General features: G+C 35.6%; 1 protein-coding gene across 6 annotated transcripts in view; it reads right to left on the minus strand.

Moving 5' to 3' along the window:
- LOC136778494 (serine/threonine-protein kinase MARK2-like) overlaps window positions 1-15,423 on the minus strand; it is a 74,791-nt gene that overhangs the window by 51,080 nt on the left and 8,288 nt on the right. For 5 of the 6 annotated variants that reach the window (XM_066735387.1, XM_066735386.1, XM_066735385.1 and 2 more), the window contains exon 2: window positions 12,189-12,331. In XM_066735387.1, the coding sequence (XP_066591484.1) occupies window positions 12,189-12,263 (75 nt within the window). In that variant the 5' untranslated portion in view covers window positions 12,264-12,331. Of the gene's footprint in view, window positions 1-12,188; window positions 12,332-15,423 lie in introns of those variants that run through there. The other variant, XM_066735362.1, reaches the window with a different exon arrangement.

The following is a 15,423-nucleotide window of genomic DNA, read 5'->3' on the forward strand; positions in this document are numbered from 1 at the left end:
GAACGTGCACATTTTTCCTCCTTTTTGCAATCCCACACACACACACACACACATGTGTGTGTGTGTGTGTGTGTGATTCTCTCTTTCTCTTTACTCGACAACCATGTAACACAATGCTCCATACAAAAATTTTAATTGTAACTGTTACTTTTATGCTTGTAGAATTTTACACTTAGTTGACCTTTATTTTTTCATATTACCTTGCAAGACTATTTACTTATTTCCTCACAGGTTTTCTCACACTTTTCTCAACCATATTTTTACAAACCACTCTACCTCTATGAGGGAATAACCATGTTTTTGTGTATCTTTTTTCTCAAAGATTTTCGTTTCCTTTGTGTTCTTGGTGATTGAATCACTGGATGAAAGTAAATAAGAGAGGGAAATTATGTGTGTGTGTGTATGTGTGTAATTCTCTCTTTCTCTTCACTCACCAACCATACAACACAATTCTTCATACAAAAATTTTACATTTAATTGACCTTTATTTTCCACATTACCTTGCAAGATTATTTACTTATTTTCCCACAAGTTTTCTCATATTTTACTCCTCTAGAGGAAAACTATGGCTTTGTTTATATTTTTTCTCAAAAATTTTCATTGGCCTTTCCATGCTTTCGTCGAATAAGTTAATAGATGAAAGTGAATAAAAGAGAAATTATTTGTGGGTGTGTGTGTGTATAATTCTCTCTTCCTATTCATTCACAAACCGTATAAAAATTCTTCACAAAAATTTTACACTTAGTTGATCTTTATTTTCCACATTTCCTTGCAAGATTATTTACTGAATATTTCACAAGTCTTCTCACACTTTACTCCTCTAGAGGAATAACTATAGCTTTGTTTATATTTTTTCTCAAAGATTTTCATTGGCCTTTCCATGTTCTCATCGATTGAGTCACTGGATGAAAGCGAAGAGGAGAGAAATATTAGGATTCTCTCGATAAAAGCAGAGTCCAGGTGACCGATCGGTTTCTCCATCAGCTTTCACGCTAGAGATCCAGCCTCGCTCTATCTCGTGAAAGTTTCTCTAACCGAGGAGCCTCCGACCCTAAACTTTCCCCTCCTTGAACCCTTGCTTGCAACAGGCCTCCACGTGGAATCCACTGCTTCTAATAACAATAACAATAACAATAATCTGATTAGTGATCCTTCCTGATAAATTCCATGCAACAGTTATTCAATGTTTCTTTTTGGATCCCAGTGTACAAACACTGCTTTCTAATTCCTTCCATCGATGTGTGTATCCGATTGAAGGGGATGGAACCAAGCCAAATTGATTCCAACCAATATTTTGCCAAGAGACCTCTTTCATACAGATTCCAACCTGGTTAAATCACTTCAAGGATGATCCAGTCGATGAGGGTTGTCGAGATTAGTTGTGCAGGTGAGTGATAGTGTTATCCAAATAGTGAAATAATTAGTAAATTTTATTAAAGCTTCTTAGAAGGTCCTCAAGTGTTTCTTTAGTTTTCAACAATTTTTAATTGGAATAAATCAAACTTTCTGCTATAATATATATCGAATTGAAGCAAGTTTGAAGGATCTCAATAAACGTGCACCAATATTTTGCCAACAGACCTCTTTCATTCAGATTCCAACCTGGTTGAATCACTTCAAGGATGATCCAGTCGATGAGGGTTGTCGAGATTAGTTGTGCAGGTGAGTGATAATGTTATCCAAATAGTGAAATAATTAGTAAATATTATTAAAGTTTCTTAAAAGATTCTTCAGTATTTCTTTTCTTTTCAACAATTTTTAATTTGAATAAATCAGTTTATATACTATATTATATATCGATTTTTTTAAGTAAATATGAAGGATCTTAATCAATTTTCACCAATATTTTGCCAATAGACCAGTTTCGTTTATATTCCAACGTGATTAAATAATTTTAAAGATGATCCACTTGGTGAAAATTGTATGAAGTAAGTATCTTGATAAGGGATCGTGTTTTTCAAACAATTAAATAATCAAACTCAAGCATCAATTAATCTACATTGCAATTAATGATGAATTTATTAAAATTGTTGTTATAATAAAGACTCGAATAAAAATGTTTACTAATATTTCCAACAGTTATCCAATTTTTTTAATTCAAATTAGTAAAAAAAAAATGGAAAGTGGGTGTAACTCAATGAGACTATCTAGAGTTGCTATATAGATAAGGTATGGTATTATGCAAATAGTGGAATAATCACATTTAGAATGTGGCTGATAAATATCGTCTTTATACCAATAAACCAATAATTATCTTTCCAATTTTTACTAATAATTCCAACAATTTTCCAATTTTCCAATTTTTTTAATTCAATTTAGTAAAAAAAAAATGAAAGTAGGTGTAACTCAATGAGACTATCGAGAGTTGCTATGGAGATAAGGCATGGTATTATCCAAATAGTGGGATAATCAGATTGAGGATTTGACTGATAAATCTCGTCTTTATATCAATAGACCAATAATTATTTTTTAAATTTTATAATTTAAATTAGTAAAAAAAAATAGAAAGTGGGTGTAGCTCAATGAGACTATCTAGAGTTGCTATGGAGATAAGGTATGGTATTATCCAAATAGTGGAATAATCAGATTGACCATTTGGCTGATAAATATGGTCTTTATACCAATAAACCGACAATTATTTTTCTGATTAATAAAACTATATACAGGGCGTCTAATAATAATTCAAACAAGTCACTTCTGTATTTTTACCATTAAACTTTTTTCTTTTTTGTTTTCAACATAAATATAAATTTTCACATGAAAAAAAGGAAATTTATATTTGCAATTTATGAATTCTACTGTAATATATAATATTTAATACAATTACAATGTTTTTAAGAAATTCTCATTTTTGCAAAATTCGTAAATGTTTTGAAACGGTTTTATGTACATTAAAAAAAAATGGTGAAACACGCTTTATACAGAGCATGATTCAAGGTATTTAATTGTAGACATTGACAAGAAGATTCCGTGCAAAGTACACAAAAATATTTACAAATCCGTTGAAACGTGCGTTGAGATTTATCAATCAATTACGTTATTTCGAGAACATCCAATAATCAAGCAGCATTTTAATCTATTAAATCCACTGGAATATATAATATTTTTTTCAAATAATTCATATTTTAACATTATCGAACATGATTATCACTCAATTTGGTATAAAATTTAATTTCAACATTTGTATCAGTTTTTTTTTTCTCTTTAAACCAGGGAAATTATGATCAAGTGCATTTCATAATTACAAGTGCTGATAGCTTGATTAATATTTCTGTACACTGATATTAAGGACAAATCACCATTTTAATTAAATAAATCCATCTAAATTCTATGTTTCTTTAAGTGATTTATGGTACAACATTAATTATACTGAATATAATGGAAACCCTAAATTGTTATTATTTTTATAAAAAAAATTTGAAAAAAGATTATAATTCAATTTAATATAAAATTTAATTTTACGTATATATTAGCTTTATTTTATTAAGATGAGAGAGAGAAACTGAGGTTTGGTGAATCTCGTAATTACAACTATTGTTTTAACCGAATTAATATTTCCACACACAGAATAACAACAAATCATCATTTTAAACAATTAAATCCATTTTAATTGAAGGTTCATAAATTATAAACAATGATTGATAGCGTCTTTTAATCGAACTAATTTGCTGTTAACTCATTAACTCCTACAAGAAATTAAATTTAATTAGACCTTGAGAAACGCTTATCGTCTAATTTGTTTAAAATTTGCTTTTAATATCAGTTTTATACTTCCTTTTCTCTGAACGAGGAAAACTCTAGTAATGACATGCATCTTTATTTAGAAACACTGTTAATTTAATGTTTGTTGTAACTAATTAATGTTTTTTTCAAATAATTTCTCTCCACTCATTACGAATGAAACAAAAATATTTAACGAGCTGCGTTATTATTAAATTTGCAATTTTTAATTAAAAAATTAAGTTTTATTAGATCTCGAAAAATCCTTATCGTCTAATTGCTTGAAAATTTGCTTGAAATATCAATTTAGTGCTTCCTCCTACGTAAACGAGCAATATTGTGGTGATTATATGCATACTAAAATACTAATTAAAATTAATGAGATTTTGAAGAATCCTTATCGTCAAATTGTTTAAAATTCGGTTTTAATATCAGTGTTTTCCATCTTTTTCTCTATAAACGAGGAAAAATTAAGGGGGCGGGGTTTCAACATGTTGACTGTCAAACTAAAATTTTCTGTATATTTCAACTTCGTTTTCAAAAATCCTTTTCTTAAATTTTATATTTGCCAAGTGTCAACAATTTGAATAAAATATGTAAAAAATTAATATTAAAAATAAATTAAAAATATAAAAAAAAACATTAAAGAACAATGTTAAATGCACACAATTAACAATGAATCGATAATTGTTGCATTCAACCAACTCGCGTCTGAATAAATTACAAAGCGCGAACCACGATGAACAATTAATTTTAAAGAGTTAACTTATTATAAACTTGGAAATTCCTCTGATAAAAGTTAAATCTAATCAATCTGATATCTTGGGTAAGCCTTATCGTTTAAATTGCTTGAAAATTTGCTTTTAATATCGTCTCGGCTTTATACTCGATTCTCTTTAAACGAAGGAAATTGTGGTGGTTTGGTGGGGGTGGGGTGGGGGGGGGGGGATGCATCGTAATTACAAGTGCTGTTAACTGGGTTGATATTTGCGCACACTCGAGTAATGATATACACGCGCTCGCACAATTCCAATATGTGCAAGTGAATAATGTGTCAAGGATGCACACGCGATGTCCAGGATCGATAGATCATTTTGCCCGAGTTAATGAAATTTAGCTGAAATTACACCAACTCTGAAACGACTGTACACTCCAAACGATCCAACTCTGCACGAGAGAAAAACATTCCCTTCGATTTAACAAAACAATTAGCAAGATTGTTCAAGATTACGAAAATTCGATCGACGTTCCTACTCTCGATAATCAAATTCACCTGGGAAATCATTATTTTTTCGCCCATTATGCCTGAGTGCTTTATTTTTCAGGAGAGAAAGTAGTAAACAGTATGAAAATTTTGGATATTGAAAAAAAAAACACTCGAGAATGGTGAACGAATAATACAATTTGCATGAAAAAAACTTGTTTTGACCCTGTGGACCCAAACGATTTTGTTTATATTAGAAGAAAAAAAATTCTTTTAAGAAGTTTCTTAGTAGGATAAAATTTTCGAATATTGAAGGGAAATAGTAAAGAGATAATAAAAAGGAAGAATAAAGTTTATTTTTGAAGAAAAATATTTTATTCAGTGATATCAGATCGTGTTGATTATCATAAAAAAGCAAATTTTGAAATTATTTGATTGTTGTATCGAAACAAAAAGAAGCAAATGAGATAAGGAAACACGAGAATCGGTAAATAAATAATAAAATCGCTGAGTAAAAAAAATTGTTTTGATTTAGTGATACTGGATCATTTTACTTGCTATGAGAAAAAACATGTTTCGAAAATATTGTTTATTGGATATAAATGAGCAAGAACGAACGAGAAATGGGGAAACATCGGTTGATAAATAAACAATCAAAGTCAGTTGAGAAAAAATGCAATTTTGAAAAGATATGTTTATTTGATAAAAACGGTCAAGACCGAATAATATACTGTATTGGATACAGTCGAGCCTAAAAAATTCATGATTTAAGCCATGAACATATGTACATGTATTTGCATATCTAAAAAAACAAAAAAAAAACAAACAGTCATGCATTCGCACGAAAAATATAAAATCCTTAGGTAATTAACGTTTTCCTGTAAAATTGGTAGCTTGTGTGACTCAGGTTGTATTTAAAATGATCAATTCAAATAAAAAGCCGAAAATCATTAAAAATTAATTAAATCCGTCCGAGAGAAACTTCAGTGTCAATACGGTGAGACAACATAGTTCCGTTTGCTGTGAAAAATAAAATGTTCCGACAAAACTGGTTACTGAATAAAACTGTCGGAAATAAATAAATTTGTAAGAATAGGTTGAAAAAAAATGCTAGATCTCGAAAGGAGAAAACATGATACATTCAAGGAATTGGATTGATTGGAACGTGTAAACAACAAAAGAGAATGAAGTTTGCACGAAGAGGCATGACACGGCGTGTTACGTCGAAGAATGAATCACAGCTTCTATTTGGATGCCTGAGACATCTGGCTCCGTGAGGGGAAAAAAGTTGAGTTAGCCAGCGCGTCTCGAGTCAGTCGAGTGACTCAGCCAGGAATTGTAAAAGGACTCGTACAATTTTTCTTTGCCTCGTCAATCTGCTTTAAAATTAATTGCCAATGACGCCAGAGCGCTAATAAGTGCCGCGAAATTTATCAATGTCTCCGAAACACTTTGTTAAACAAAATCTACAAAATAACAAGTCAAGCTAATCGATTTGTAAACACAACAATACACCGGAGAAATAATTGATCCAATAAACAAACATATGTTATTCTCCTAGGTACGACATCCTTTGTTCGAAGTACACGACTACATCCGATTCACCGAAGAAAGCAGCGAAGGAGTTCCCAGAAATTTTTGTCAACACAGCAAGCGAACGACTTTTCTGTATACAGGACGTTCCTGGTATTTGTCTACGGTTCGCACAGCGATACTCCTGGTGGGGTCAAGCACGTTGAAAATTTTGAACCCTCGCTCGCATTCTTATTATGAAAGCGTTTGTACAACGAGTCCAGTCGCGTGACGAGGTCTCTTCGAATTGCTAACAGGTGAATGAATAGACGAATTAAATCCGCTTCATTTCTTCCTTTAACTTTTAACTATTTTTAAAAGCCTCTGCTATTTTTGTCCTATCATACTTCCAATTACCAAACCAGACAGTGTTCCCCGTGACACTCTAAACTTTCATTCACCCCGTTATATAAAATATCTAGAATTTACATTGCAGGAATAAAAAAAGAATTAAATCGATAAATTGATTTTTTAAGCTGCTTAATTCTTTAAATATGCCATGAATTTTTATAAACCGGTACGAACGTTGGGAAAGAGCGTGGGGGGAGAATGTCAGTGCAAAATAAGTGTTTAATATAATTAATTTAAAGGGGTCATGCTATATGAAATTGTGAGTTGCACCAGTACAGATAGGGGCACCTACATATCCTCACGTATCAAGAGACATAAATAAACGTGTGTGTGACTGGAGAAACAAGAAGACAACCTTCGATTTATCGACCGAACAAGTCCGTATAATCTTTGTCGAGTGTAGCCTCACCTTTTTGACCTTGACATTGTACCCCCAGCCCTATCCCGGAACACCTTATCCCCGAAGAGTTACACCGGGACTAAAAGAATTTCCACAATTGGACTCCATGGATAAACATTTATAAATACATATACACACACGCACATGGATAAGTGCAATTCAATGGCCTTAATTTTCCCAGCCTTGGCATTAACTCTCTGATACAAGCGGTCCTTAATAAAATTTGTCTTCCACTTTACGACCAGTTAAACTCTCGATTACCCATAATTTTCTGCCAGCTAATTAAGAACCTTGTGATAGCGCAATTAGTAAATCTGCAAATATTAATGAAATCATTAGGTATAATTGTTGGAAATAACCGGGTAAAGTAAATGATTAATAAAAATTTTTGTTATTAACATCCTAAAGACCCTAACACTCTCCCAAATTAACAGAGTTAAAGACCAAAGTTCCAAGATTCATCGATGACTCTCGGCTCTCAAAGCAACTTAATCTTATCTCAACAGGTTTTCCAGCTGTGTAGAAAAATCACATTGGGATAAAAGTAGATAACCTTCGGCATCCAATCCACTACTTTGGACAAAGCCAGCAAGGATTACAAAGGGGATTGTATTTTCACGTGTAAAAACTCCTTATTATCCAAAGCACGATGGAAATTTTTTCAATTTTCTCTAGAAAAATTGTTCAGCAAACCAATAAAAGAATTTCATCGCTTCGACTGGAGGAGAAAAAGCGAGAACACGAATTTTTCTAACAGTGTTCGGGAGCAGTTGCGCAATGAGTGGCAGAGTTATTGTCATTTACAGTGAGATCACGTTAAAAGTGATGTCACCGAATCGACTCGAAAATCTTCACTGGCGTTGATACAATTATAGGTCGATTCGTTGTCTCTCAGAATTGCTGGAAAAACGTGGATGATCGTTGGTTTTAAGAAGAAAACGTTAGGTGGGGTCGTTGGTTTACGAGAGAAGAAATCTATCATAGACAGAAGTGGGTATCTAGTTTTTGCACCCACTCTAGCTTCCGTTTTGCTGTTCTCGCTGCGTAGTTGCATAAATGCAGCTTGGTTTCCCTTCGCTCCAATGGATTTACTATTGCAAAAGAACCTGTGGTCTCTGGCGGAGATCGTCGCTTTCCAAACCCAGCGCAATTCTCCACAACAAGCTCCTCCTCCAATACAGCGAACAATATCCAATATCCAAGAAATCCAAAACTGCACCAATAATTGGAGAGTCTCTACGAGCCACTATTATATTCTTTTTTCATGCTAAAAATTACTCGACTCCTCTCAGAAGCAGAATAAGAGAACCTGGATTGAATCTTGAAACTGACAGTATGGAGGGAACATAATATTGAACTCCATTGGCTATTACGGTGCACAGAGGGAGGGGAGACTTTTTGTCAAGCTGGAAGAAATAATTAAGAAATGTTTACGAAAGAAAGTTAGTGGAATGACTCGTTGAAGTAATGAGTAGTAAATTATTTTCCAAGAGAGGGCTTTCTGTCGAATAGATAAGAAACTTTCTAGGACAGAGAATGGCGAAATATTTGATCCATTCACTGTGTTTAACATCATCGATTATCCAACCATGGAGGCTTTGGGTGTTATCGAGTAACAGCTTTGCTTATTCAACAGTAGTTCCATTATGTACCAGCGATCCTCTTACAATATAAGCCAACTATCAATGACATCCTTAAATATCAAACCATTGCCTTTCGATATCTAATAGAAAAAAGAATATGACGATTAGAATGTTACACAATTCTTTAAAAAAAAGTGATAAAATAAAATTAGAGAATTTTAATATACCACAAACGTTTTTATCTGATCTCCTAATTCCAATCTAACGCTGATCTCGATTCGGCTCGTTTGAATCCTGTAAATTGCTTCTTTATGTGGCTAGTCAGGTGTGTATCGACCTTAAAAGACCTGTGAGACTCACTTAGAGTAGGCGATTGCAGCTGGGAAAGTATTGACTCGTTTTACCTGGTGGAATCAAGTGTGAATACGCGACGATTGTTCTCCAGCCAATACGACCGCCATTTACGGTGCCTAGGCGGCCCTGTCCTCGACAGTATATACAGAACGGTTTTGCGAATACGTTTGGAAAACTAGCATTGGCAACTTCGTGCTGATTGGTTTGTCGTTCCGTGACAACTACTAATTAATATCGACTTGTTTGCCTCCTCTCTCTATAGAATTTGATAACACTATCGATGGAAGAAAAAAATTGTAACCTATAAAATTTCACATTCCTCTTCAATTGTTCGATTAACAATGATCGAATAAAGTACAATTGCGATAGGATCACAAGTTTGGAGAGATCGAGGCTCCAGGTAAATACGAGAGTCGATCTTTATCTAAAATATCGCTAGGTCCTTTTGTTGCAGGTAAATTATTCGAGAACCGGTTGGTGAATCATGAATTCTCCTCGGAGGTTTCCTACGGAAAAAAAAAACAAATATTTCGTATTCTCGCCGAGGAAGTCTCGACCTTGTCGAATAATTAGAGACTAATTCTAAAACCATTGTGCGCTTTGCATTGTAAACCATACGTATCGTATCTGCTTCGCGGAATGAAATGAAAACCGAGTACTAGCGAGCACAGGCGAGCAGTTGGTTAAGTTTTATCGAGCCACAAGTGGCGACATCTGTCGGTAAACCGTAGAAGGTTTCTGCGATCTACCTTACCGACGCACGGTAAATGGTAAAAAATAAAAAGCTCCATTAATCAACAAGAATTATAAGGAAAAGTAGTTTAAGCTTGGAATTAGTTAAAGGTCGATTCGTCCTTCATAAAATTGATGGATGATCGTTATAAAATTTAGAGAGAGAGAGAGAGAGAAGGAGGAAGAAGATAGATTAGCACTAGAGAAAATGAGACAAAGAAAAATTGTTGGGTGTGACTTGACTTTTGACTTATAACTGGATCACCCAATACCGATTGGTATTGGATCGTTGGTTCTACTGTGGAAGATCCGTTAACTCGTTACGTGGTCCGTTAATGGTTATCACAAGACACGAGAGCAATCGCGATCAATTAGACGTCATACGGAATTGTATGACCACGATGTCGTTTAATAGTAGCTTCGCTTGTTACGAAACACCAATGTGTCTTTGCTTTACTATTTTATACGTTGCTTCTATTCTGTTATCTATTTTTTGTTCTCTGTCTTTCTCTCTCTCTCTCATCGCCACAATTCTTCTTCCCTTTTACGTATCACTTTGACCCCCACCCACCTCTCTTTTATGAATGTCCCCAGAAAAAAATGTTGATTCACTCTACTCTTTCTCTCTCGAGTGGTCCTCGTAATTGTCCCCCGAGCATAATTCTCTACCAACTTGTCGTTCACCTTGCGCGAGAGACTTCAGGGTGTACGAGGCAGAGGGTCCTTCGAGCTCGACAAAGATCGATCCTTCCTTCCTTCTCCTTTATATATAGCTTAAATAACGAACTCTCGTGGAATTCCCAAAGTTCGCTCCACGTTTGAAAATTGCCAGTCCAGGTTTGTGATTTAAGCTTGTTTATGGCTATGGCGGTTTTTGCTTAATATGGCCATTTCACGTGAAAAGAGATTCAAGGACTTCGGCCATGTTTGGTCGGGTCCAGGGCAAGCCGACCTTACCCCCTCCCTCGCAAATGTTCATCTTCGGTAAAAAAAAGTCTAGGACCCCACTCGGGTCTCAATTATCGAGGTAAAAAAGAAACCAGGTAGTTTCCATAAGTAGCAAAATTCATTGGTACGCTGAAAAGCCTCGATTCGACCGAATTAAAATGGAAAATATTGGTAGTAGAGCGAATCGAGGGTCGAAGCGGCTCTCTTGTTATAAGAGTACTGTTGCTTTTTATCCATGACCTAAGCAACTTTGCGCAATAATATAGCCCAACCATTAACAATAAAGTTGGCAAAGCGTTTTGATAATATCTGCCACAATGTACCAACAGAGTATCACAATGGAGTAGCTTTATCATGTAGAACCGCTGAACCATAACCTTAATGCTTTATGCGCAGAGATAACAAAATTTGACTTTAACAATGATTTTCACCTAAGGAAGCAGCTTAACTCTAACAAAATTCAACATAAAACCTTTAATGGTCCCCATAACCTAGCACAATCACCAGTCTCATCTTTCCAGTATCCAATTGAGAGTCCGGCGCGTTGTCCAATGTCAACGGAACTCGTATACGCGTTTGAGCAAGAAGCGTGGCCTTGGAATGATTTGAAAAAAGTATAAAAAAAAGAGCGTGGCCGCGCGAATGGAAGAATTACTTGGCTTAAAAATATTGAAATCGAACGGCGAGCAAGCTAAATCGACCGGGGGTCCTCTAAAATTTTATGGACGATAATCGGCGTTCACCGAAGAGGAAATACGAGTGGCCAAACGGAGAAGACCGAAGATGGCGCTCGAGTATTTCTCAGCCTTCGGTTTTTTGCCGATATCGTGGGGGATGGAAATGCCACGAGCGTATTTGCAACGTTGCATTTCTCGTCACCCTTTGATCAGTGGCATGCGAGATAAAAGGATTACGCAGAGAAACCTCCGCGTTCTCGCATTTTTCATATCGAGAGCCACTAATCTATTTTACAAAAATCAATCGACAAAGCTTGACTCGCTCGCTTTTCTTATAATAGATCCGCAGACAAAGTTTTACTTACGAAAGAAGGATAAAGAATAATTTCCAAGTGGAGTGTTATCACACATCGACACTGGAAACACAGACTCTATCCTTCTTTTTACAATGTATCGATTAACATCTAAGAGATGGCTTTGCGTAGTGGTGGATATTCTTACGTGACTACATTATTAAGTGAATTCTGGTGTAGATGGAGACTGGTGGTGGTGCTCGGTCGGTAAAGTAAATAGTGATAGAGAGCACACAAAGATAGACGAATTGGAGCGTTTAGCGTTAATTCGACTGTAGGAACGAGAGGACTCACTTTGGAGTTCGTGACGTGGTCGGCCGGCACAGACTCTGGAACGGTTTGCAGGGTGCTCCGCATGATAGCGGACATTGTAGGCCAGCCAGTTTCACTGCCTCAGACCCTCCAGCGCTGTGATGTTGCACCCTCTCCTCCTACTCCTGCAACAAAAAGGATCGATATCAGTTTATAACGCTCCAACGATCCGCTGATTCCTCGAGAGGCCATCGAACGACACCATTTTTCTTGCTTCTTGATCATCGTTTCACTGCACGGTCTTCTCCGTGATAAAATATAAGAGAACGGGTGATTCTTCTCGGGACTGTTCGCTTTTTGGCGGGAAACCACGACCTTAAGTGGATCTACAACGCCCACTGTTTTACCATCCGAGTCTCGGTCGCTGCCACAGTTTCTCCTTTATATATATATATATATATACGGAGCAACCGCTCGCGAAGGCCGAGCGCTCTGATATGCGTGATAACAGAGGACAATTGGTACGCCGGTTGATCAGTGGAACGCGCTTTATTAACTCGCATGCGCACTGGACTGTACTTTCAATTATCCGGAATGCCAAGATGCCTCTGTGTTTGCGCTTGATTCTGGACCGTTCCAGGATCCAACGATCACCGATCAATCGTGCCGATTGAGAGGCTGGAATCACGCGATCCCTTCCAGCTACTCTCCACTAATTTCACCAACGAATCATTGACTCTTTTGGACCCTCCTCCAATCAAGGGCTTCAAGCGAGTTCCAATGCAATTCTAGAGGTCCTCCGGGGCAGCCTTAATCGCCGGAATTGAAATTTTCACAGGAATTTCTGGAGCAACGTTATTGCTCGTTGGCAACCAGAAATTCCGGGACCTTGCGTTAGGTCACAGCGATTTCAGAGCTCCGGCAGGCGAGCATGAATCATAGAACCAATGGAACGTAACGCATCGACTCGATCCTCGTTCCCACGAGCCTCTCCAGAATTTTACAGATGCACTCGTCGACGACGAGCAAGTCGTTTTTCGAGCTGAAAATTCTGGATGATTCTCCGCGATAAGGAAAATGCGTGATCTATTTATAAATTAGAGTTGAACGTACCACCTTCTTCGAGGTATCAAAAGCAAACTGGCTATATTGCTGTGACACTCTCGGTTCAACTCTACCTAAGGTTTCTATCTAATCAAGCGGAACTAGAAATCTGCGCAAATGACAGAAAGGGAGAAACGTCCAAGGTGCAAAGAGGAAAGACTGGCGTGTCGGTGGCCCTGACGAGAAATACACACCGGTCACCAGTGTCTATGTATATTTACACATACATACATGTGTGTGTATTAATATAAAAAAACCGTTCCACGTGTCTTCGTTCTGCTTCTACGTGTATATGTGTGTGGTTGGTGGAGAAACAAGGTTGGCGAAAGTCGTTCCTCCTATTGAGATTGTTTTCCACGAATATCAAACAACAAATTTTCAATTATCGAACCTCTCTAGCTCAACCAAAGTTGCAAAATTGGTACAAATTTCAATTCTAAAAGTTTCTTTTCCATTTCTTGATAAGACCAGGATATACGGCGAACAAAACGATTCGGAATTTGCCAAGTCCTTGGTGAAAAGTATAACAATGAAAATCACACAACAAATTTTCAATTATCGAACCTCTCTAGCCCAACCAAAGTCCCAAAATTGATAAAAAAATCAATTCTAATGGTTTTTCCTGCATTTCTTGATACGACCAGACTATACTGCGAACGAAACGATTAAGAATTTGCCAAGTCCTTGATGACAAGTGTAATAACGATTCTTTGTAACCTAGTCGTACGTCAATGCTTGATTAAGTCCCTCCCCTCTCACACTCTTACACCCTTTGCAACCCCTTCTCACATGATTGAAGGAAACGTAACGATAACTTGGATGAAATTGCCGGCGCAGTGAGAATCGATCGATAAATTTAAAGTAGCTCGGCCGTTTTAAGACTAGGCAAGTTAGCGTGTCGGTTGAAACTGATAAAAATATATATATTCATATTGTAACTACACAAATTTTAATTTAAGATAACAAAATAATTTTTATACTAATATTGATAAACAAATGTTTTTTATGCATCCGTAACAAATGGCAATGGTGATTATTTATGGTTTTATATTTTTATTCATAGTTTTTTTAATAATTTATTTGAAAAAAGCGAGGGAAAATAATTTGTTTTATGTCAAAAAGTGCTTGTTTTAATAGTTCTCTCTACATTGAGTTCTTTCTTTAGATTAATCGACTGATATTTTTTATAGAATAAAATTATTTTTGCGCTATTCTCTACACAAAATTCATCAAAGAATATCAATTTTTGTTATGTAAGTAGTTTTAAATCAATCAATCGGTATTTTTTATTAAATAAAGTTACTTTTACGTTATTCCCTACACAAAATTCAACAAACAATATCAATTTTTACTCAATAAGTAGTTTTAGATCAATTAACCGTTATATTTATTAAAAAAATTATTTTTGCATTATTCTCTACACAAAATTCAACAAAAAATTTCAATTTTCGCTCCATAACTAATTTTAAATCAATTAACCGATATTTTTTATTAAATAAAGCTACTTATACGTTATTCTCTCTTTCTACACAAAATTCAACAATGAATAACAATTTTCACCCCGCAAGTATCACTTTACAAAACCGTTTGTCAAACAAGAGACTCGAAATGTTGAGTTTGTGTTAAAATAAAAAATGAGTCACGCGCTCGACCAAAGAATCAAGCTGCTCGTTGAATCTCTCGCAAATTGAAAGATCCATCTTTAACGTTCACCAATCATAATCCCTTTTGTCTTTCGACGTTGGTCGAGAAACAAACAATTCTTGATTGAAAATGCATCGAGAATCGCTCACTCGCGGAAAATTCCAAGGCGACAGATGCAAATGTGCTACGGATCACTCGGTTTTCGTATTTGTTGACTCAATTAGTATTATTCTAACAAGTTGCAACAAGCACGCCAGTTGTTTCATACAACCGTAGCATGTCGTGCGAGCAACGTGATATCGATTGCCAACTATTGAACGTTGTTAACTTTGATAAGTCGAGACAAATACAAGCAACGACCAGTGTAAATTGCAAAAAATTAAATATGTACCGATCGATCCTTGTATTATTGAAAATTTTTAATATGAACATCTTGAAAAAATCTGAATGATTCACTGCATACTTTAATTATAATACAGGGAGAATTTTTGCGGTATAATTGAATATTAATTTTGATAAGTCGAGACAA

The sequence above is a fragment of the Prorops nasuta genome, unplaced genomic scaffold (assembly GCF_024137725.1).
Source record: "Prorops nasuta isolate Cenicafe-Biocafe unplaced genomic scaffold, Cenicafe_Pnas_1.2 PNAS00014, whole genome shotgun sequence".
Taxonomy (NCBI): domain Eukaryota; kingdom Metazoa; phylum Arthropoda; class Insecta; order Hymenoptera; family Bethylidae; genus Prorops; species Prorops nasuta.